Here is a 24536-nt window from a genome sequence, read left to right on the forward strand (position 1 = left end):
ACAAACATGACTCCCATAGGCAGAAGCATGATGGTAGTTTTGCAACAGCTGGAGGGCCGCCAGTTTGAGACCCCTGCTCTAAGTACTGTCTCTGTCAAATGGGGACCTGTTCCTACACTAGCCAATTGCAAAATGCATGCTAAACCCGGAAACCAGGGTTTAAAATAGACTCTTCCTAGCCCAAGATGGCCACCAGAGTCACATGGGGTGTGAGCATCCAATCGGATACCTGCCTCCTTGTGACCAAGGAAACCATAGAGGAACTAGGTTTCTCTTCACTTCCTTCCCATCTGCATTGCCGCTGCGGACGAGAGTGGTGGGCAGAAAACACAGAGTCCCACTGCAGTACAAGGAATATATTGTAACAGAAGTTCAGCAGTACACAACAGGCCCGGCAGTGAGGAAACCCCCGCCAGGAACACTTATAAGGTGCAACAGTGCTGGGACAGCAGACAAGAGACCTGAAGATGCCAACAGCATCTGACACAATGAGCAGGATGCGGCCTGGCCGGTCAGTACCCAAAGAGGAGGCTTTCCATAGGAGTAACGTGTTCCCTGCTCTCTCCCTACTCCTCTGTAACCTTTCCCTGGCTCTAAGTACTGTCCCTTTCAGACGGGTGGCCTGTCCCTACACAAGCCACTTGCAAAATGTGCACCAAACCCAGGAGCCAGGGTTGGCCGCCAGAGTCACATGGGGTGCCAGCATCCAACTCGATAGCTGCCTCCTTGTGATGGAGGTAACCATGGAGGGACTAGGTTCCTCTCGGCTTTCACCCCCCCATCTCCATTGCCACTGCAGACGAGCGCCACCTGCAGTGGAAAAAATAGGCTGCACCTGCCTGCACACCATTTCTACAAGTCTATGAGGAGGTGTGGTGAGGGGTTTGTCGGTTACTCAGCTCTGCCAGTACAGAGCACTGCAGTGTGGGGGCAGGGAGCAGCATTTTTACAAAGGGAGAAAAAAAAAACGTTTTACGGAATTTCAAAGCAAAAATCAACCACTAATCATAACCTGCAGCAAAAGGGGGAAGGGGGGTCACAAAACTAGAAAAACTAGAAATAGCTACCAAGGTGTATATTTTCAATTAGCTGGGGTATTATATAGTAAGAGACATATGTACATTGACCTCCTTCTGAAAGAGTTTTCTATCTGTCACATATTCACCCCTGGCCTTGGACAAGTATACAGATCAAGGGGTCTTGACTTCATTTACTACATGCTTGTTCCACGGCAGTATCTTAAACCACTGAAGCTACAAACAGAATCCAATGGATTTGTCTCCTTTAACTGTTAATAGTAGAGTAATACATAAGTTACACCCTCCATATAATGAAACGCTCTGAAACTTTACCTGTCTGATAGGAAGCTGTAAAAGTTGAAGCTCCGCCACTTAAAAATTCCACAAACATCAGGTTTCCTGAGGACACAACGGGAGGGAGCTTCTTCATCCCACAGGTAGTGTTTATTAGTAGAGGAGACATCTTGCCGGCCCCATCATACACCTTCACAGAGTCTGAGATGCAGCCGGGAGAGGGATCGAAGCTTTGAAACTGCAGGAACACCTACATAGGAAAACCTTCATCAGAAAATAAGTAGGTTGCAGGAAGAGTTCTCATACTGCACTGGCTGTCTTATAAGGATGCAGAACCCCTGACCCTCTGGACAGTGCTGATTGGCCCTGTGCTGATCACATGCACTCTCCCAAGGAAAAAAAAAAAAAAAACTCTAGCAATACACATCAAACTGAGCATGTGCAGCCTGACTCCAGTAACTCTGTCTTATCCGGACCTGTTATGGTGTCATTGGAAGAAGGCGAGGATCTGTGCATACAGGATCTTACAGCCTTTCTACACAATGCAGAGGATTAAAGTGGTTGTAAACCCATACAACACACCCTGACCTACAGGTAAGCCTAGATTAAGGCTTACCTGTAGGTCCAAGAAATATCTCCTAAACCTACATGGCTTAGGAGATATTTGCCGAAAGACAGGCGCCATAGACAGCGGTGCGCAGGCGCACTGAGCGCGCCGCGGTCAACGGCGATATGCCGCGAGTGGCGGCTCCCGTGCGCATGCACGGGAGTGACGTCATCGCGGCTTCGCCAAATGACAGCGGCGGAGCGGCGAGACCCCCTGAGAAGATAGATGCGCTGGACTACAGGGGACAGCAGTGACTTCGCTGGCTCCTGTGTCAGGTAAGTGACACATAATGGACTACTATGCGAACATTATGCTTTACCTTTGCAGGAAATGAAAGAGGAAGTAAACCGATCAGGGTTTACTTCCTCTTTAACACCTTAGGTTCCATGGGGAGTAAGGATGAGCTCAGGCGTGTTTGCAACTCCACGTGCTCGTGCCCGCCACTATATAAGCTGAGTTTACTGTTAAAAATAAGTGTGAAATGCATGAGTCCGGTGGGTGTAACAAGATGTCCGCTTGCCGCCTTCTCACTGTATCCTTACTATGGATGAGTGCGGGGTGTAGCAAAGTGGCAGCGCCGGAACGTCACTTCCGTTGCAAAATCTGACGGGTTTGCCTAATCTGACGAAACACGGGCTCAGGAGCCCGTCCCAAGGCATGCTACAGGTGCCAGCATAAAAAGGGAGAAGCTGACTGTGCCAAGGACAGCCAGGAGAGGAGGAAAGAGCCCTTGTGTGCAATATTGTTGCAAAGAACCAGTAAGTATTACTTCTTTTTTATAAAAAAAAAAAAAAAATTGTAGCCTATAGTATCTTTTTAATCCCAGTGGCTTTAGACCTGAGCGATTCCAGTGAGTTCCCCTGCAGTGCCATTTTCAGCCAATTAATTTGAATGGGCTGATTTGCACCTGCTTACACTAAAAGTACACTACTTTAAAAAAAATATGGCAGAAAAAAATTGCATGGTACTGCGTTACCGTGCGTTCTGGTGGCCACAAATGCTCTGCATTTTTTATTTGCAGTTGGGGTGCCATTAACAATGTATTGGCACCTTCAAAGGATCACAAAGGCAATGTGCTGCGAACATAGTGCGGGGATGTGAACGGAATGTGCCTTTTTCCGTACTGCATTTTGGCATGAACCTATTTAGAGAGTCTAAAGGCTCGTACACACGATTCGAAAATCGGATGAAAAAATTTGTACGACGAGCTGTCTGACAATTTTAAGATCGTTAGTACGGTGCTTTTGACAGCCGATTTCACTTTTTCGGCAAACAAAAGCTGGATGTGCAGGCTATACATTTTTTGTTTTTTGTGAGTAACCTCTTGACTTTCGACATAGACTAGCATGCAAAAAAAAAAAAAAAGGACGACAGTTCGTCCAAAAATCTGATCGTGTGTAGGAGGCTTAAGGCTGGCCATACATTATACAATTTTCTCATTCAATTTCACTTAGGCCGCGTACACACGGGCGGACTGTCTGACGGACTTGGTCCGCTGAAACGTGTTTCAGCGGACAATCCGCTCGTGTGTGGGCTTCAGCGGACTTTTTCAGCGGACAGTCTGGCGGACTAAGTCTTTCGGAATTTCCGTAATATTGTCCGTCCAAACTTGGTTTTGTCCGTCCAAACTTGGTTTCAGCGGACAGTCCGCTCGTGAGTAGGCAAGTTGGACGGACTAAGTATGGCGCATACTCAGAAAGGATTTACATGGCCGAAGGTTGCATTGCAGTGTATTGGAAGTCGTATTTCTAGTCCCGTCGTACGTGCTGTACACGTCATCGCGCAAGCTTTCAGCGGACTGTCTGTTCATCGTGTGTGGTCAAGTCCATTCATTCAAAAGTAGGACGGACTGTCTGTTGGATTGTCTGACGGACTTAGTTGGACGGACAGTCCGCCCGTGTGTACGCGGCCTTAGATTTAACTTCAACTATATAGTGCAAGGGCTTACCTGTTTGTATACCAACTGAAAATGTTTATATTTGACTTCATATTATATGATTTTGGTAAATCTAAAGGAAAATTGTATAATGTATGGCCAGCCTAATAGCTGAATACCCCCAGGCTCTGCTCAGGGGTTGCATAAGGAGTTTCAATTAACAAAAGGAAGTCAAAAGGCAGCTACTGCAGTGCTCTTTAGAGCACCAATAATGACACCAGTTTGGTGAAATTGCCATCAACTTCCCTCATCTAGCTGGTTAGGTAAAATTTCGCTAACCGCTGTATATATACGTCGGCAGAATGGCACGGCTGGGCAAAGTAACATACGTTCGGCGCGCCTGCCGCGAGCTCCATGACCATATACCCGCGATCGTGTCACGGAGCTGAAGAACGGGGAGATGCTGATGTAAACACAGCATCTCCCCATTCTGCCTAGTGACAGGACACTGATCGCCTGCTCCCTGTCATCGGAGCAGCGATCAGTGTCGTGTCACTGCTAGCCCATCCCCCAGACAGTTAGAAACACGCCCCAGGTCACACTTAACCCCTCCCCGCCCCCTAGTGGTTAACCCCTTCACTGCCAGTGACATTTTTACAGGAATCAATGCAATTTTATAGCATTGATCGCTGCATTAATGCCAATGGTCCCAAAAATGTGTCAAAATTGTTCGATGTGCCCGCCATGTCACAGTCACAAAATCGCAGATCACCGCCATTACTAGTACAAAAAAAATTATTATTAAAAATGCCATAAATCTATCCCCATTTTTGTAGACGCTATAACTTTTGCGCAAACCAATCAATAAATGCTTATTGCGATTTTTTTCCCCAAAAAATATGTAGAAGAATACATATCAGCCTAAACTGAGGAAAAAAAATTTTTTTATATATATTTCTGGGGGATATTTATTATAGCAAAAAGTAAAAAAATAATGTGTTTTTTTCGAAATTGTCGCTCTTTTTTTGTTTATAGCGCAAAAATTAAAAACCGCAGAGGCGATAAAATACCACCAAAAGAAAGCTCTATTTGTGGGGGAAAAAAGGATGCCAATTTTGTTTGGATACAACATCACACGGCAATTGTCAGTTAAAGCGACGCAGTGTCTAATTGCAAAAAGTGCTATGGACTGGAAGGGGGTAAATCCTTCTGGGGCTGAAGTGGTTAGAAAGATCTTCTATTTTTTCCCTTTATTTAGAAGATGTGGGGGGGGGGGGGGGATTTACTAAAACTGGCGCACACAGAATCTTGTGCAGCTGTGCATAGTAACCAATCAGGTTCTAGGTTTGAGCCCCTGTTCACATTGGCACAATTTGGCAAGTCAAATCACATGTCAAATCATAGCCTAATGCCAGCAATAGGAGTGTCCCAATCTGTGCGACGCCGACTTTGCGGTAGTAGTTCCTGCACTAATTTTGGCGACTTCGGGGGGGCAATTTTAATAGACATCTGTGCATAAACCCACACAGATGTCTTTCAAGCTGCCCCCGAAATCAGACTGAAATGTGGCTCTCAAAATTGAGTCCTGCATTTGTGGAGCAGCAGTAAACAATTAAGGCGAGAAAAATATAGGAATATGAATACATAATGGGAGGGGAATGCCATTGAACTAGTATTGAAATACAAATCATACTTTTCTTTCTTCTTCTATCATTTTCTTATCTCTTCCACAATTTTTCTGCACCTTATTGGTATGTTAGTTTTATATTTAATCATAAACATCAGGGTTTCCAAACTGTTCTATACCATTAAGTGTATGATATATAAGTAAACTACAACAGTGCAATTCAACCTTTTACCATTAGATGGTAGTAGAGGGTAGTGAATGTTACATACTGAAAAACCCAGGAAATCATTAACATTAGTTCAGATGGGATTTTTGTACCTCTATGTAAAAGTATAACACAAAAAAATCTGAATTCAACCTATATCTTTGTTTATAACCTGAACTGAATATTTAACTACATTTTTTTCTAACTGTGAGAAACACTCTGGTGAACAGGAACGATTTTAGAGTAAATTGTAGAGTATTACTTCCATGGGAAGTCTGAGTTTGGTAGTTTGCATCTGTATAATTTACGATAAAATAAGATAATTTAAGATAAGATATATATTTTTTTCTTTCATGGGTTTGTATTCTCCACTTTGTATGTATTAAAACATGTTACCAACAAGAAAACAATATTTCTAATTTAATTCCACTTGTTCATAGTCCAGCTAATAATTTAATCAAATAGATCCATTGTGTTTTAGGCGTCTTGCATATGATACTCCTGTTTGAGCATCTTCTTTTTCAGGCTTTTTTTTGTATGTATTTGTGCGAATTTATGCACATTTTCACTCGCACTCCCGCATTTACACACAAATGCGCGAAACCGCATTCTCGCATTCTCGTTTTGCACAATATATAAATGGACATTTGTGCATATTAGTTGTGCGCATGATGTGTAAATTACTGACCAAAAAAGCAGATTTGTTGATTATTATTTTTTTTTTACTGACAAATACACAGCGCTTGTTTACGCACCTGTGTGCATACGCAAAAGCTGCAGTGTGCAAGAGGCCTTAGCGGTCAGATATTGCCCCTCTCAGATGCACAAAAGTACAACAAAAGAACAAGATACAAATATACATATATCTACGTGTGTAGACACGTGTGTGTAATATACAAATATCTACATGTGTGTGTGTGTGTGTGTGTGTATAATATATATATATATATATATACACTGTATATTCTTTTATTGTACATTTTGTAGCCCTGATAAAGAGGAAGGGGCCCTTGAAACGTGTTGGCTCTATTAGATTTTACACTGGAATACATTTCTATCTGAACTTGTGGTTTTGCGATTCAATCTCAGATCCATGTTGTTAATTGTGTACTGTCACTTTTGTTTAACTTTTTGTGTGAAACAAAACATAAAATGATAATGAGGCGTTGTTTTGGCACAATGTAAGATCCAGGATGGGTGAAAAGAGCTTTTATAACATTCAGGAGCCATTTATAGCCCACTGCTCCCTTAAAAACAAAAAACGTATTTTGCCTTCCCCATTGATTCCCAATTATTCAGCAAAATTTGTAAACTTCCCCTACTCTCCAGTGGCTTCCGTCTCCTCCCTCCTCCTCGGTGGCCAATTGGGACTCTTTCCTTTTCGGCCAATCAGAAAATGGGTCTCAGACCTGCTTCTGATTGGCCGGATTGAGGATCAGTGCTTCAATAGCGAATATTAATTTGCTGTTGTAACCACTTTTGGTCATCTTACTTAAAAAGTAATTAGTTAAGTTACAAATTACTTCTCCAAAAAAGTAATTGCGTTAGTAAGTCGGTTACTACATTGGAAAAGTAATTAGTTACTCAGCAAAGTAACTGTGACTTTTTAAAAAATATTCTATAGACGGGACTAGCGAAGGAAGTGAATGCCACCACCTCCATCGGCGAGATTGACACCTCGCAAGCCCCGTTGCCTGGTATGGATTTAAAGGGGAACCCCTACCCCAAAAAAAGGCGTGGGGGTCCCCCCAAAGTCCATAGCAGACCCTTATCCGAGCACATAGCTCGGCCGGTCAGGAAAGAAACCCCCTACTGAGCCGTACCAGGCCAAGTGCCCTCAACATGGGGTTGTGCTTTGGGGAAGGGGGCCCTGCAGCTCCCCCACCCCAAAGCACCTTGTCCCCATGTTGATGGGGACAAGGGCCTCTTCCCGACAACCCTGGCCGTTGGTTGTTGGGTCTGCGAGCGGGGGGCTTATCAGAATCCGGGAGCCCCCTTTAATAATCCGGCCCCCCCACCCCATTCACCTAGGGAAAAAGTGTTAATAAAAAAAAAACACAGCACAGGTTTTTAAAGTAATTTATTAATCAGCTCCGGGGGTCTTCTTCCAACGTCAGGGGGCTCTTCTCCCGCTCTCCGGCATCTTCTTCTGGGCTCCTCCACTACCTTCTTGCAGCTCTTTTACTAGCGGAGGAGGTCTCCTCCGTCCTTCTTCCTTCTTCCCTCTTCTCTCTTCTTCCGATGTTGACACGACGCTCTCTCCCACTGTAATGCCGTGTGAACGCTGCGCGATCACTTATATAAGAATGGGGGGTGGTCACCTGAGATGTCACACGGTGGCCCCGCCCCATATGATGTCAGATCCTGAGGCATGCTGGGACTGTGACGTCATACGGGGCGGGGCCACCATGTGGCATCACCCGGTGACCACGCACCATTCCTTTATAAGTGATCGCGCAGCACTCACACAGCATTACAGTGGGAGACAGCGTCGTGTCAACATCGGAAGAAGAGAGAAGAGGGAAGAAGGACGGGGGAGACTGGGCTCCTCCACTAGTAAAAGAGCTGCAAGAAGATAGCGGAGAAGCCCAGAAGAAGACGCCGGAGAGCGGCAGCAGAGGCCGAACAGAGCGGAGAAGTCGGAAAAAGACCCCCGACGTCGGAAGAAGACCCCCGGAGCTGATTAATAAATTACTTTAAAAACCTGTATTGTGTTTTTTTTATTAACACTTTTTCTCCCAGGTGAATGGGTAGGGGTACATAGGGTAGGGGGCCGGAATCTGGGGGCCCCCTTATTAAAGGGGGCTACCGGATTCTGATAAGCCCCCTGCCCGCAGACCCTGACAACCAACGGCCAGGGTTGTCGGGAAGAGGCCCTTGTCCTCATCAACATGGGGACAAGGTGCTTTGGGGTGGGGGGGCCACACCCCCTTTCCTGACCGGCTGCGCTGCGTGCTCTGGTAAGGGTCTGCTATGGACTTTGAGGGGCCCCCCACGCCGTTTTTTCAGCGTAGGGGTACCCCTTTAAATCCATACCAGGTGACGGGGCTCGCAAAGGTGTCAATCTCGCCGATGGAGGCGGCGGTGGCATTCACTTCCCTCGCTAGTCCCATCTACCTGGTCCCGGGTGGTAGATGTAATTGCGGTAACGCCGCCCAAGTAATGGGAATGGCGTTACCATGAGGGGAAGAGTAATCAGTTAGATTACTCGTTACCCTCTAAAGTAACGGTGTTAAGTAACTCTGTTTATTTTAACTGAGTTACTTACATTGGCTCTGTGACCTGACCCCACCCTATTTTGAAGCCTATTAGAGCCTCTGGCTCTAATCAGGAGCTTCAGAACCCCCCCCCCCTCCCCGTCGCTGTAATTCATGCTCCCAGTGCCCTGAATGGGGCCAGACGCATTAATAGGGGGTGGCCACGGTGGCCGAGGATATGAATGAATCTATTCATATAGGCGGCTATGGATAGAGGGGGCGGCGCCCAGGTGCCCCTAATGAAGGGGCCGCCACTGCCCCACTGTTTGATTCTGAAGCTGTTGAGAATATACAAAAAAATTGAAATTTCCACCAAGTTTCTAACAGTAGCTTATAACAAGTGTGAAAAATACCTTGTTTGTAGGGATCCGAATGAGCCACACGCATTGTGATCTGTTCTGATTGGCCGACTGTGCATATCCTGAATGCAGAGATCCAGACGGATCAAAGAGGAGAGAACTGCAGACATCTGTAAATCAGACAGAGATAGAAAACATTTTGTTATTTTATAAAGAAGGCTTGACCTCATCCATCCACTAAACACATCATTATCTTTCTCTGAAAACCAGCTGAAATTACAGATTAGCCTGACAGTAGAACAATCAGTGTTGATTGTCCAATGACGAGTAGAGATTCACTGGCACTGCATTGCAAAAGTAGTTTTTTGCAAAGCTGACACTTGAATAGAACGGCTTGTGTCTCCTGGGGCGCAGTGAAGGCACAGTGAAGACAATATGAGAGTGACGTTTGTTTATTATGCCCCATAAGTACAGGTCCATTTTAAAGTGAATCTGTGCTTTATCCATGTAGGGCCAACCACAAGATCGATGTGTTGTAGCCCAATCCAGCAGCACCTTTTTCCTCTTTACTTCATTCACACACCAGGCAGAGGCGTAACTAGAATCTTCAGGGCCCCGGTGCAAGAAACCATGAAGGGCCCCCACCAGGGCCATTGTTAGGTCTACAAAAGATCTCGGGCTAGTGCCCATAACAGTGAAATAAAGAAGGTCATACACCTGTATATAATATACATGTGTGTGTGTGTGTATGTATATATATATATATATATATATATATATATATATATATATATATATATATATATATATAACAGTATATATATATATATATATATATATATATATATATAAATCGTTACATATCTGAGTGCGGATCCGCCCTTACATCAGGGTCCCCAGAGAGCCCCCCCTTACATCGGGGGTTTCCAGAGAGCTTCCCTTACATCAGTGTCCCCAGACAGCTGCCCCCCCCCCCCCCCCCCCCCCCAGAGGTTTTCCTGTACCTGGCTAGTCTCCGCTTTCCACCTCCAACCCCCAGCACATCTCTTGGGGAAGGTGGGTGGGGGCGATCGGCAGCGCTATGGTGCTCGTGGACCGCAGGATCTCACTGGGGCTCGTAGTTCTCCTCCCAAATGTATACAGTGGAGAGGGGAGGAGCCTCTGACCCGAGCATGTATCAGTAACAGTGTACAAGCAGAGTGACTCACTTGTACACTGAAGAGTGAAAATGATACACGCCCAGGCCCCTCCACTCTCCACTGTATATACTCGGGAGGAGAACTACAAGCCCTAAGTTCTAAAGAGAAGAGGGCAATTCTAGGGTTGAGTTGTTCCCCCCACCCCCTGTGTACTCACTGTTCAGTCTTCCTTCACAGCATGGCGCCCACCTGGAATGAAGGCAGCTTTTCCTTTTTCCCATGTTGGGTCATGTTGTATGTCACATAATAAGAAGAGACAGCAAGAATGGCAGTCTAGCCTCACTCCCCAGCGGTGCCATGCTGACATGGGAGGTACAATACTGTATGTTTTCAGTGGTATTGCAGGGAGAAAAGAACAGAGTGCTCCATTCAGAAGCTATCAAAGACCCTGCTCCTTCTGACAGGAGTGACACTGCAGTCTTCCCATCAGTGAAGCACAGGAGAATGGAATGGCAGAAGCTCCCAGTGTGCCCCCCTACACAGATCAATGCCTGCTCCTGGGGCAGATATCCCTTCCCCCCCCCCCCCCCCCCATTTGACCAGGCCTCCATGTCCTCCTTATATAGCCTAACAGGTGGGCAGGGACAGCACCTAGACTATGTGATCTGGCACAGAGCACCTGCCCTGCCGCAGTATATCTACTGGGCGGTCCACAGCACCTGGAGTATGCTGTCCATTTTTGGGCACCAGTCCTCAGGAAGGATGTACTGGAAATGGAGAGAAGGGCAACAAAGCTAATAAAGGGTCTGGAGGATATTAGTTATGAGGAAAGGTTGCGAGCACTGAACTTATTCTCTCTGGAGAAGAGACACTTGAGAGGGGATATGATTTCAATTTTTAAAACCCGTATGTACTGATGACCCCACAATAGGGATAAAACTTTTTCGCACAAGACTCGTGGCCACTCATTAAAATTAGAAGAAAAGAGGTTTCACCTTAAACTGCGTAGAGGGTTCTTTACTATAAGAGTGCCAAGGATGTGGAATTCCCTTCCACAGGCGGTGGTCTCAGTAGGGGAGCATCGATAGTTTCAAAAATCTATTAAATAATCACCTGAACGACCACAACATACAGGGATATACAATGTAATACTGACATATAATCACACACATAGGTTGGACTTGATGGACTTGTGTCTTTTTTCAACCTCACCTAGTATGTGTAATTGGAAACAGGGCGACGAAAACTTTTAAAAGGTAATTAATCTCCCATTAAAAGTATATGCGAATAATTACAATTTGTGTCCTATTATTGCCACCTAAAACATGTGCAGGGCCACATGATGGTCAGATAAGGAGGAAAACTTGCAGTTTGATGATATTGATTGTTGATATTTTATTATTGCTGGCTCTCACCACACTGATAAAGACGATTGATCTTCTGAAGGTCCAGGCCACTCAGTCCATACCTCTGCCCTATAGGAACACTGGGATCAGGCTTTGGGACAATGGTTGCCTTCCCCGGAGCATTGCTGAAGGCATATCTACATTAAAAAAAACAGAGTCAGATAAGGTGATCCTTTTACAACACATGCAGTGAATTTAGTCATTTTACATTCCAACCAAATTAAAACATTATTTGCTCTAGGAAAGCCAACCTTTCCTGTAGACCTCCAGCTAAACCTTCTACTGTAGGGTTGGATAGTGTGAAGAAGGGTAAAACTTTTGTCTGTTGCTTTTGTCCCCATTGGGTAGATCAACCCTTTAATTCCTGTCCCAGAGACATAAAAGGAAGCGAGTGGAACTTCGAGTCACACCACTGAATTTCTCTTGAGGAATCACTAAAAATTCTACACCACTTACCTGCCACTTCAGCTAACCCCTTCCACTCTCAACCTCACAACCTCAGATCTGCACACATGAGCTGTTTTTTAACCACTTTAGCTCCAGCAGGTTTACCCCCCTTCACAACCAGGTCATTCTTGGGTCCGACGGAGATTCGGACGGAATCAGTCCGATGCATACCACACACAGTCGGATTATCTGACGACACGGTCCGATAGGACACATTCCGACAGATTCTCCGACCGTGTGTACAAGGGCTTAGCGTTACTTTAACCACTACAATACAGGGCACTTTCACCCCCTTCCTTCCCAGCCCAATTTTCAGCTTTCAGCGCTCTAGCGCTTTCAGTGACAATTGCGCGGTCATGCTACACTGTACCCAAATGAAATTGTTATCATTTTGTTCGCACAAATAGAGCTTTATTTTGGTGTTATTTATTCACGACTCCGTTTTTTTTTTTTTGCGATATAAGCGCAAAAAAAGCGGAAATTTGGAAAAAAAACAATATTTTCTTTTTTCTATTTGAAAAGAAATCCAATAAAATCAAATTTTGTCATAAATTTAAGCCAAAATGTATTCTGCTACATGTTTTTGGTAAAAAAAATTCCGTTAAGTGTATAATAATTGGTTTGTGTGATTACGGACATATGTACGCAAATGATCATGTACATATGTGTGCAGGTGATCACGTACATATGTGTGCAGATAATCATTGGGACATGTGATTTTAGTGGGACATATGTGGGGGACATGTTTTTATTATTTGGGGACATGTATGTTTTGGGGACATGTGTGTTTTGGGGACATATGTGGGGACTGTGTTTGTACTGTGTGGTGTGTTGTGTGTTTACACTACACTGATGATCAGTGAGTAAAAAGCTGTAAAAAGCAGCCCATACTCACTGATCATCAGCCGGCTGCAGCGTTCTGCTCTCCTCTCCTCAGCGGTGACTTCCGTGTGAGGAGAGGAGAGCCGATTGCCTAGCAACCGGCTGTTTGTTTACATCACATGACGGCCGTGATTGGACACGGCCGTCATGTGATCAGGAGGGCCAATCACAGAGCCCTCCTGCCGATCTGAGATGTGCCGTGTCCGGGTGACACGAGCACATCGGGATCGCGCCGCTGCGCGCGCGCGCGATCCCGCTACTCCTGAATGACGTTCCTGAATGTCCTATCAGGAGTAGACGGCTCCCACCCGGCCGTATATATGCATTGGCCGGGTGGGAAGTGGTTAACCACTTTCAGACCGGACCAATTTGCTGGTCAAAGACCAGACCACTTTTTGCGATTCGGCACTGCGTCACTTTAACTGACAATTGCGCGGTCATGCGACATGGCTCCCAAACAAAATTGACGTCCTTTTTTTCCCACAAATAGAGCTTTCTTTTGGTGGTATTTGATCACCCCTGCGGTTTTTATTTTTTGCGCTATAAACAAAAATAGAGCAACAATTTTGAAAAAAACGCATTATTTTTTACTTTTTGTTATAATAAATATCCCCCAAAAATATATAAAAAAAACATTTTTTTCCCTCAGTTTAGGCCGATACGTATTCTTCTACATATTTTTGGTAAAAAAAATCGCAATAAGCGATTATTGATTTCTTTGCGCAAAAGTTATAGCGTTTACAAAATAGGGATAGTTTTATGGCATTTTTATTAATAATTTTTTATTTTTATTTTTTTACTAGTAATGGCGGCGATCAGCGATTTTTATTGTGACTGCGACATTGTGGCGGACACATCGGACATTTTTGACACATTTTTGGGACCATTGTCATTTATACAGTAATCACTGCTATATAAATGCAGTGATTCCTGTGTAAATGACACTGGCAGTGAAGGGGTTAACCAGTGGGTGGCAGTGTAGGGGTTAAGTGTTCCTAGGGGTGTGTTACTAACTGTGGGGGGGTTGGGCTTTCATTTAGTGAACACTGATCTCTGCTCCAATCACATGGACAGCGTCACTAGTTGCTAGGCAGAATGGAGAAATGCTGTTTACAACTGCATTTCTTCATTTGGCCGCTCCGTGAGATGATCGCGGGTATGCCCGCGGCGATCGAGTCCGCGGGTCTCACGACCGGACTCACGGGGGTCCGACCAGCGTGGGAGCGCGCTGCCGCCGGCGTGCTACCGATGGCAGGGCGGCAAATTTAAAGGGACGTACATGTACGTCCCATTTGCCTGCCCGTGCCATTCTGTCGACGTACATCGGCGTGCGCTGGTCGGCAAGTGGTTAACTGACAATTGTGCGGTCATGCGACGCTTTACCCAAATAAAATTAATGTCCTTTTTTCCCTACAAATAGAGCTTTCTTTTGGTGGTATTTGATCACCTATGTAATTTTTATTTTTTGCACTATAAACACTTTTGAAAAAAAAAAAAATTGTTTTGCTTTCTGCGATTAAACATATTCAGTAAAAAAGTGTAAAAAATCAAATTTCTTCATCAGTGTAGACTAATATGTATTCTGCTACATATTTTTGGTAAAAAAATCCTAATAAGCGTACAATTGGTTTGCGCAAAAGTAATAGCGTCTACAAAATAGGGGATATATTTTTTTTTTATTATATTTTTTTACTAGTAATGGCGGCGATCACCGACTTATAGTGGGACTGCTATATTGTGGCAGACAACTCAGAAAATTAACTTACACTTTTGACACTTTTTGGGGACCAGTGACACTAATACACTGATCAGTCCTAAAAAATATGCACTGTCACTGTACTAATGACACTGGCTGAGAAGGGGTTAACATCAGGAGCGATGAAAAGGTTAACTGTGTGCCTAGGTTGTGCTTACTTACTGTGGGGAAGGTGCTTTGACTAGGGGAAGGCAAAGATCCGTGTTCCTGTTTAACACAGGATCAATGCCTTCCCTTCTGATAGAATGACAGTCTGCCTTGTTTACATGGGCAGATTGTTGTTCTGCCTGTGCCCTGTGTAATGGATGGGTGCTAGCGGACATTGAGTCCAGGGTATCCGCCACTGTGGGCTCCCGCTATGTCAAATCACAGCAGGTGTGCGCCCGACCAGACCCAGAAGTGTTAGTCACGTACTAGGTATGTGATCTGGCACAGAGCGGCCGCCCTGCCACAGTGAATCTGCTGGGCGGTCCACAACTGGTTAAAGCGAATATAGTAGAGGTCAAAATAGAGCCTTCTAAACTCAATGATAATGTCAAGCTATAAGTATGGCTGAGGTGGACACAGAGTTACAGAAGAGCTGACTTACTTGACTTTCCTCAATAAAACCCTGCTCCAGGTTCTCTCGGGCTATGGTCATGTGATCTAAAGCTTAGGCATTAGGTCACATGATTTCTGCTGGAAGGGTGGAGCAGCCAGTGGGAACTCTATCACCCCTTTCACACTGTGGCGGGAGCGGTGTCAGCGGTAAAATGGCGTTAATTTTAGCGCCGTTTTAGCGGTGGTCATCGCCCGCTAGCGAGGGGATTTACCCCCCTGCTAGTGGCCGAGAAAGGGTTAAAACCACCGCAAAACGCTGCTGCAGCAGCGCTTTGCTGGCGGTATAGCCGCGCTGCCCCATTGATTTCAATGGGCAGAAGTGGTATACACACCACTCCTTCACCGTTCCAAAGATGCTGTCAGCAGGACTTTTTTTATCGTCCTGCCAGCACACTGCTCCAGTGTGAAAGCCCTGAAAACCCTCGGGGCTTTCTCACTGGAGACATGGCAGCGGCTATTTCAGGTCGGTTTGCAGGCGCTATTTTTAGTGCTGTAGTGCCCGCTAAATGACCCAGTGTGAAAGGGTTAGCACTCTCCACTTTGACAGGGATCATGAAACCAAATGCCTAAGCTTTTCGTTTTGTGAGCAGCACTGCAAAGAACGCACAGCAGCAATTTTTATAGGAAAATATTTACTCTTCCTTTTTCCAGTCACACACGTATTGGGTATCGATATAATCTTGTTATTTTTTCAAAAGATTGTGTAATTTATTGCATTTTTGTGCACCCTAAAATTTACTTTTAATGTTTCTTTTTTTTTACTGAAATGTTGTGTTTCTTAGACCTTTTCGGTAATATCGCGTGACATAAATAGGAACTACCACTATTTTATTCTCTAGGGTGTCTGCTTTCAGAAAATATATCATGTTTGGGGGTTTTATGTAACCTTCAGGTCAAAAATTATTTTTTAAATGTGTGCAAAAAACTTAAAAACGTCTTTGAAAAATTTTAATAATAAGTTCTCCTTCGGGAACATGTTACATGTTCTGCCCGTAAGCCTCATTAGTTTAAAGAAAAAACTGCCTCCTGACTTTTTTAGCTGGCTCCTAGATTTACAGCAAATTTGTCAAGCCCTGACTTAGGGCCATATTTATTAAAGTGTCTATCCAGGCGAAATCCCTTCCTAAGTATGCTAGTTTATATCAGTGTTACATAAAGCATATTTAAATGCAACATTTTTTTTCGTTTTGGATAGAGTGGAGAGGGATTAAAACCCCTGTCAGCTTTTATTGCTGTCTGCAGCTCCGTTGGGAAGATTCAGTCTCTCTAATGCCATAGCTCTCAACTGTTCCAGAACTAGTGTCCCCTCTATTATTAGTCTGGAGACAATCCAAAATGTAGGGATTTCTATGACTTTCAATTTTGATGATAATGGTAAACAGGAGAAATACATACCTCCCAACTTTTTGAGATGGGAATGGGGGACACCTATCAGCAAAAGTATGCAGGCATAGGACACACCCCTTGCCACGCCCCCTTAAAGGAGATTTGTACAAAAAAAACAAGATTGGTTAAACCAACAAGTGGTTTTTTTAACCACTACTATTCCTTTATATTGGCTTTTGTAATTTACAAATTCAGCAATTTAGAAATCAGATGAAAGGTTTAGCACTGGAAAACACCTTTTGATTGATAAAAAGTGCATTTTATATACAACTATATAGATCAGACCAAAATGAAGGACAAATGAGGGGCAATGAGGGACAGAGGGACATTGCTCCAAATCAGGGACAGCCCCTCCAAATCAGGGACAGTTGGGAGCTATGGACTATTGTGCATGCTCCGCTCTGACAATGCTCATGCAGTAGGATTCACTCGTTGCTGTTCAGATTGTCTATTGTGAAAGCACCACTCTGGCAATGCTATTGCACTGATATTCATCCTTTGCTCCCCTCTGATAACGCTCATGCACCAGTATTTACTCATTGTTCTTGCAGATTATCTATTGCACATGCTCTGTTGTAACAATGCGCATGTGCTAGTATTTACTGATCGCTCTGGCACAGGGATCTCCAAACTACAAGGTCAAACCCCTGTCCCAACATTGCTGGAGAGCTGCATGATGAAGGGTAGTACAGAAGGTGTAACTGGTGACTGTGACTTACCTCCCATAGTGCATCACAGAAGTATAATCATATGGCAGGCCCACGTTATTGGTAGCTGGTTGGGTCATCTCAAAGTTGCTTTTGTATACTGTATGGTGTAATGTACAGAAAGTATGTTTAGTATCATTACTGCTTTTTCCATTCAAGAGCTGAATGCAATACTATTCATTTATTATACTGCATGCTGTGATTTAAATAATATATATATATACCAGTGTTCAAATTCCTGTCTAACCTACATTTTCTCCTTCATGTAGATGTGGACAAATTGAATCACTCAACATCTTTCTATACCTCGCAGGGATCTTCCATGCAGAATCCCTCCACCAAAGCTGTTAGCTACAACCAGAGCTTTTTTTCAGCAGGAACTAGGGGGAACTCAGTTCCACCACCTCTGGTTCAGGTCTTCTGCTCCCTACTCACCACTATCACTGAAGTCCAGCTTCTGCGTTTACAAGTGGTAGCTTAGCTCAGGTGCCCAGGGTTCAGTGCAGTCATGGGCAGGAGAGGGTGTGTGCTGGGCTGCACCCTCTGTGGTCTCCATTTTTTCCCCGGTGACCAGTTGTTGATGCTCCTACTGCATGATCTCCCTTGCAAGTGACTGTAGTATAGTATAGTATGCTGGGAGGTACTACAGCTGGATAGGTGTTTCAACTTAATATTGCAACAAAGGTAAGACATATGACAGATGGTGGAGCTTTTAAAGACGGGGAAGAAAATAAGGGCAGTGGAGGGAGGGGGTTGTATGCAGAGGGAAGAGCTACTATTTGATGCCATTTGGCAGATATATGTGTGTGGCGGGCATGGTTGAGTTCCTGCACCTATTCTCTGTAGCCCTGGCTACAACCATCGCCACTTGTCTATGAAGATGACTAACTCTGGTTTCCTTGGAATGTAAGTTAGTGAGGGAAGAGAAGGACATTATAAATTTCTGTGAGTGATCAGTGGGTCACGGCGGCCACCGGACCTGCTCATTAGCTCCCGCTGTGTCCAATCACAGTGGGAGCGGCGCGTGCCCCCTACTCCACGTGCACAAAATCACGTATAGGTACGTGATTTTGCGCAGACGGACCACCCTGCCGCAGTATATGTAAACTCTGAGGGGCGGAGTGAAACACCAGGGGGGCTGAGATTGCCAGTCATTCCAATACCAGTTGGTCTCCATCGAAGTGCGTCTTCATGGGATCAATCCTTTGGATTCCCTAGCTAAGGGATACCCTGCTTGTGCTAGGAGCTGCCTCACCAGAGCCATTTTGCCCCACAGATTAATGTTGAGTCTAATCCAGTGCCTAAGTCAATGGTGTTTTTATTGCTGTCTGTGTCCCCTCTAGGATGAATAGTGAAATGTCTTCAACATGACAGAACAAGTCCAGGAAAACATCAGGTCAGCATGACATCATTATAAGGTAGGTTGGAATTTACCATCTGGAATGTTTGCCCATTCGATGTAGACGTAGCTATCCCGGTCACTCCTGGTGTGCTCGTGGACAAAGCCCAGGACATGGTTGAGCTCATGCTGTACAATCCCTTTCAACACACAGCCGGGGTTCAATAGTGAGAGGACTTGGGATCCTCCGATTCTCCCCAGGTAGGACCAACATCTGAGGAGGCACTTGTATCATGAGTGGTCTGTCATTCTGGTAGCTACACATGGAAAAAAAATCTAAAAAGAAAATCACATCACGGAAAAGCAACAGAGAGGAGGCAGAGTATAAGAATTGGTGCAGGGAGAATCGGTTCAGAGGGTTATGAGTAAATTTACTATCAGTCCTGAGATTATTTTATACATTTCCTCCATCTAAAGGTGAGAAATAGGAGGAATGTTCTGTGTGCTTCCTGGGAGTGATTATTAATAGGTTACTAAATTTTCAAAATTAAATCCAAGAACACCCTACTGACCAACCACACCCACAAACCCGCATCCCTTTGTAGCCGAACTCAAAAAATCACGCCTTCTAGCATCCGAACATGCCCTGAAACAATTGGTCACAGACTGTTGGAAAAAGAAGCAACACGGAGCCAAAGAGTGGGAGGGTCTTAAAGGGGTATGTTTACATAAAGCTTAGCCTACTCTGGTGTTGGCCAAGAGTATGTAACTCGCAGGCTGCAGGGGTCAAGAGTGTGTAAGGTACTGAGTACAAGGGTCAGGAAGGCATGGCACAGAGTGTAGGGGTCATAAGTACATAGTACACAGAGTGCAGGGGTCATAAGTACATAGTACACAGAGTGCAGGGGTCAGGATTTTTTGAGCAGCTAAGGACCAGCCACAGTTATACTGCGGCAGGTTGACTCCCCTAGGCGAATCGCCATAGCTGTACGTCGGCTGCTTTAAGAGCTCTAGGGGGCCAGCACGATGGTGGAGCCAATGCGCGTGACCGGCGGCCGCGATGTCCGCAGGGCACCCCGCAAATGCTTCTGAGAGAGACAAAACAGAGATCTGTCAATGTAAACAGACAGATCTCCGTTCTGTCAGGACAGAGGGGACAGATATGCTGTTCATACTGATTATGAAGAGCGATCTGTCTCCTCCTCCAGGCAGTCACATCCCCTCCACAGTTAGAAACACTCCCTAGGACACACATTTAACCCCTTGATCTCCCCCTAGTGTTAACCTCTTCCCTGCCAATGACCTTCATGCAGTAATCAGTGGCTATTTTTAGCTATGATCGCTGTATAAATGTCACTGGTCCCAAAAAAGTGTCAAAAGTGTCTGATCTGTCCACCGCAATGTCGCAGTCCCACAAAAAATCTCAGATCACCACCATTACTAGTAAAAAAAAAAAAAATAGAATAATATAAATGCCATAAATATATCCCCTATTTTGTAGACGCTATAACTTGCACAAACCAATCAATATACGCATTTTGCAATTTTGTTTAACCAAAAATATGTAGAAGAATATATATCAGTCTAAACTGAGGAAGAAATTTGTTGTTTTTTTTTTCAAAATTTTTTGGGGGATATTTATTATAGCAAAAAGTAAAAAAAAAAAATATTGTTTTTCTTTTTTTTTTTTCTTTTTTTTTATTGTCGGTCTAATACCACCAAAAGAAAGCTCTATTCATGGGAAAAAAAGGACATTCATTTTATTTGGGTACAGCGGTGCATGCCCGTGAAATTGTCAGTTAAAATAACACAGTGCCATATCGCAAAAAATGGCCTGGTCATTAAGGGGGTAAATCCCTCCGGGGCTGAAGTGGTTAAAAACTGTTAGGATAAGACATCAGCCCCACTGGAAATAAATGTTTATTAGTCAACTGAGCCTCGGATTGTGAGAATGAGCAATATTGCACAACCGTTGTGTGCCCAGCGGTGTAGTTACAGGGTCATCACTAGAACTGGGCACCAACATCTCTTGTTTATTGCCTCGAGTCCTGACCTCATTACCACCCAACAATTTTTTTATTTAGACATATATATTTTTCTTTCAGCTGTGATACATATCCCCCCCAAAAATTTTAAAAAAAAATCGCAATAAGCATATATTGATTAGTTAGCGCAAAACATATAGCGTCTACAAAATACAGGATAGATTTATGGACCTTACATTTTTTTTTTTACTAGTAATGGCGGTGATAAGTCAGGACTGCCGCATTGCGGCGGACAAATCTGACCCTAAGTGACACTTTTCGGGGACCAGCGACACCAATACAGTGATCAGTGCTAAAAAAGTGCACTGATTACTGTGTAAATGACACTGGCAGGGAAGGGGTTAACATCAGGGGCAATCGAGGGGTTAAATGTGGTCCCTGTTGGTGCTTTGTTACTGTGTAGGGGAAGTGCTGACAGGAACAACGCAGATCACTGTTCCTAATCACTAGAAACAGCAGATATCTATGTTGTCTCCTGCCAAAACAGGGATCTGCCTTGTTTACATAGGCAGATCCCCGTTCTGCCTCTCTCTGAAGCAATCACTGGTGGCCAGCAGGCATCAGCTCCTCCTCTGTGCAGCAGGTGAATACGCATGCCTTCAGCCCGCCTACACTATCTATTGCATGAAACGACATAGTGTAACTATGTTTCGTGCAGTAGAGCCACCCTGCCACAGTATATGCGGTGAGCGGTCTTTAAGGACAATGAACTTTCACTGAGCCACTGAGAGTGCCCTCTAATGGCTGACACAAAAATCTCTATAGTTAATATGACAAACAATTAACAAGAGCAAGCCTGCATATGTGACATCAAAATTTCTTGTAGGTGAACACTGCAAAAATAATGCAAATTATAGCGTGCACTATGCTTTTTTTTTACAACATCTTATTTTAAATGCTAAAATAGTAAAAAAAGTCATCATCATGAACTAACTCTGAGTTACACAAAATAGTTCTCCAATTGGTCAAAATCATTGCCAAATTGTGTATACAATTGTGTTGTAGTGGATCAGTTGGCTTTAGATTGTAACCAGGGCTTTAACTAGGGAGCATATAAGGCTTCCACTGACCAGCAATGTAAAGAGGACTTAGACTAGTGGGCATATAAGGCTTCCACGGACCACCAATGTAAAGAGGGCTTAGAATAGTGGGCATATAAGGCTTCCACGGACCACCAATATAAAGAGGGCTTAGACTAGTGGGCATGTAAGGCTTCCATGGACCACCAATGTAAAGAGGGCTTAGACTAGTGGGCATATAAGGCTTCCATGGACCACCAATGTAAAGAGGGCTTAGACTAGTGGGCATATAAGGCTTCCACGGACCACCAATGTAAAGAGGGCTTAGACTAGTGGGCATGTAAGGCTTCCATGGACCACCAATGTAAAGAGGGCTTAGACTAGTGGGCATATAAGGCTTCCATGGACCACCAATGTAAAGAGGGCTTTAACAAGTAGTAGTGGGCATATAAGGCTTCCATGGACCACCAATGTGCAGTAAATTGGGATTTAATTAGGGGGCGTAAAAGGCCTCCACCAACCAGGGAGAATTCCTTTATCTATCTCACTTGTGTAGATGGGTGATTTCATTCATTTTTTTCACTCAGCCGGCTGACTGAATGAACAAAATGGATTACTTCATGAGCAGCTTTATGCCTAGTACACACAGGCCGAATGTCGGGTGGCATTGGCCGGTTCAATAGAAACTGGCTGACATTCGGTCCGTGTGTACTGCAGTCAGCCTCCTTGTCAGAACACAATAGAAGAGCAGGGGAGATTGCTGTACTAACATTGGATTATTAGTACACCGACTCCGACCTGTCCGACCTGGGTTGAACGGAAAAAAAACTTTTTTAGTATGTACCAGGCTTAAGGCTTGTACTGAACATCAATGGTTAGGGAGGCAAAAAAGACAGCCAGGGCCATCACTGTAAAGGTGTTTATTATTGTAGGGTGGGGGGTAAAAGCCTGCTAACGTCCACCAATGCAAAATGTTGTGTGCCACAGACAAAATTCACTCTTGATAAACTCCGTAATGGAACAATGTGATTGGTAGTTACTCCGTACAGCATATACTACACACTTACCCATCTACTGATTGGATCTGGATGTAATCAGTCTCTGTTTTACGCTCCACAAACCGAATGCAGGTTAGAGAGGTATACTCCTGAATGGCGGAATAGATGATTGCAGAATCAGTGGATGCTAGAAGGAAAACAAAAATATACACTAAATCTAGGTTTTAAATTTGTTTGTAGCTTTAGAAAAGTCTAGCCTATAGTATGCACTAGAAGTACCGCAATCTAATATATATATATGGTATTAATTAAACAAAGCTATAAGATTCAAGAATAATTACTGTCAAAAAAGTAATTTGTTATTATCTGCAGCCTTTTTCTCAATTTGGCGAGCTCTGCCCTTTATTATCTCCTAATCTCCACTGTCCTAATCTCCTAAAGGTATAAAGTCACTCTCACTAATTAAAGTGTATGTAAAATCCAAATTTATTTTCTTAACTTTGAATAAATTAGAGTTAGACCTCTGTCCAGACTCTGGTAGATTCTCATCAGCACATTCGATGACTTGACAAATTGTCAAGTCAAAGGTTTTCCAAAAACTTTTGCTTTTAACATAAGTGAATGAACTTTCCCAAATGATAGCCACATTCACTGATAGTCATTCATGTGAGAAAAAATTTCCATCCTGCTCCTTTGAATTTTCACTGTGGTTGAAAATGAGCGTCGATTTGTCCACACTAATGATTAGAAAATGAAACAAAATTCCACGTATGTGTAACGCTTACCCCCGAAATGGCCTACTGATGTGAATGAATGAATGAATGAAATACTTGTATAGCGCACAATGCGAACTGAATCGCCTCTAGGCGCTGTGGCGAGCTTTGATCATCTGCTAAAAGAGGAAGGTCTTGAGTTTTTTCCTAAAAGCCAGGTGATTTTCTTCCTGGCGGATGTTGATTGGTAGAGCATTCCATAGCCGAGGCCCTTGGACAAAGAATCTCCGATCCTCCTTGGATTTATACCAGGCTTTGGGCACGAGGAGGAGGTTTTTGTTGGCTGATCGAAGACTGCGGTTTGGTGTGTAATGATTTATTTTCTCCATTAGGTATTGCGGAGCCTCTCTATGCACGCATTTGTGGGTGAGGGTCTTGAACGTGATCCGATTTTTTACGGTTAGCCAATGTAAGCTCCTCAGCGAAGGAGAGATGGATTCCCAGGGTTTTTTTCCTGTTATCAGCATTCCCGCCGTGTTTTGGATCAGTTGTAATCGCGCAAGTTGATATTGTGGTAATCCTATGTAAAGCGAATTTGCGTAGTCCAGTCGTGAAATAATGATTGTTCCAGCTACCACTGCTTTGTCATTCTTTGGGATAAAAGGGATGAGTCTGCGAAGCATGCGCAGCAGATGGTGAGATCCACTGACTACAGATCCTATTTGCACATCCATTGACATTTGTGCATCTAAAATAACCCTGAGACTCTTCGCTTTGGTCTTTGGGGAGATAGTCTGCCCAAAGACGGTTGGTGGAGACCAGGAGGTTTTGGTTACGGGCTTATGATTTGGGTGTAAGATAAGAAGCTCTGTCTTTGATTCGTTCAGCTGGAGGGAGTTAGTGGTCATCCAGTCC

General features: G+C 44.2%; 1 protein-coding gene across 1 annotated transcript in view; it reads right to left on the bottom strand.

The window, feature by feature from the left end:
- Positions 1-24536, bottom strand: part of LOC143940548 (high choriolytic enzyme 1-like) — a 51786-nt gene that overhangs the window by 13040 nt on the left and 14210 nt on the right. The window contains exons 5-10 of the mRNA XM_077462037.1: positions 22978-23095; positions 18942-19120; positions 17520-17607; positions 11739-11866; positions 9239-9354; positions 1353-1563 (exon numbers count right to left, since the gene is read on the bottom strand). Of these exons, the coding sequence (XP_077318163.1) occupies positions 1353-1563; positions 9239-9354; positions 11739-11866; positions 17520-17607; positions 18942-19120; positions 22978-23095 (840 nt within the window). The remainder of the gene's footprint in view (positions 1-1352; positions 1564-9238; positions 9355-11738; positions 11867-17519; positions 17608-18941; positions 19121-22977; positions 23096-24536) is intronic.

This window comes from Lithobates pipiens, unplaced genomic scaffold (genome assembly GCF_037356315.1).
Source record: "Lithobates pipiens isolate NorthernLeopardFrog02 unplaced genomic scaffold, aLitPip1_a1.2 Scaffold_10, whole genome shotgun sequence".
NCBI classification, from domain to species: domain Eukaryota; kingdom Metazoa; phylum Chordata; class Amphibia; order Anura; family Ranidae; genus Lithobates; species Lithobates pipiens.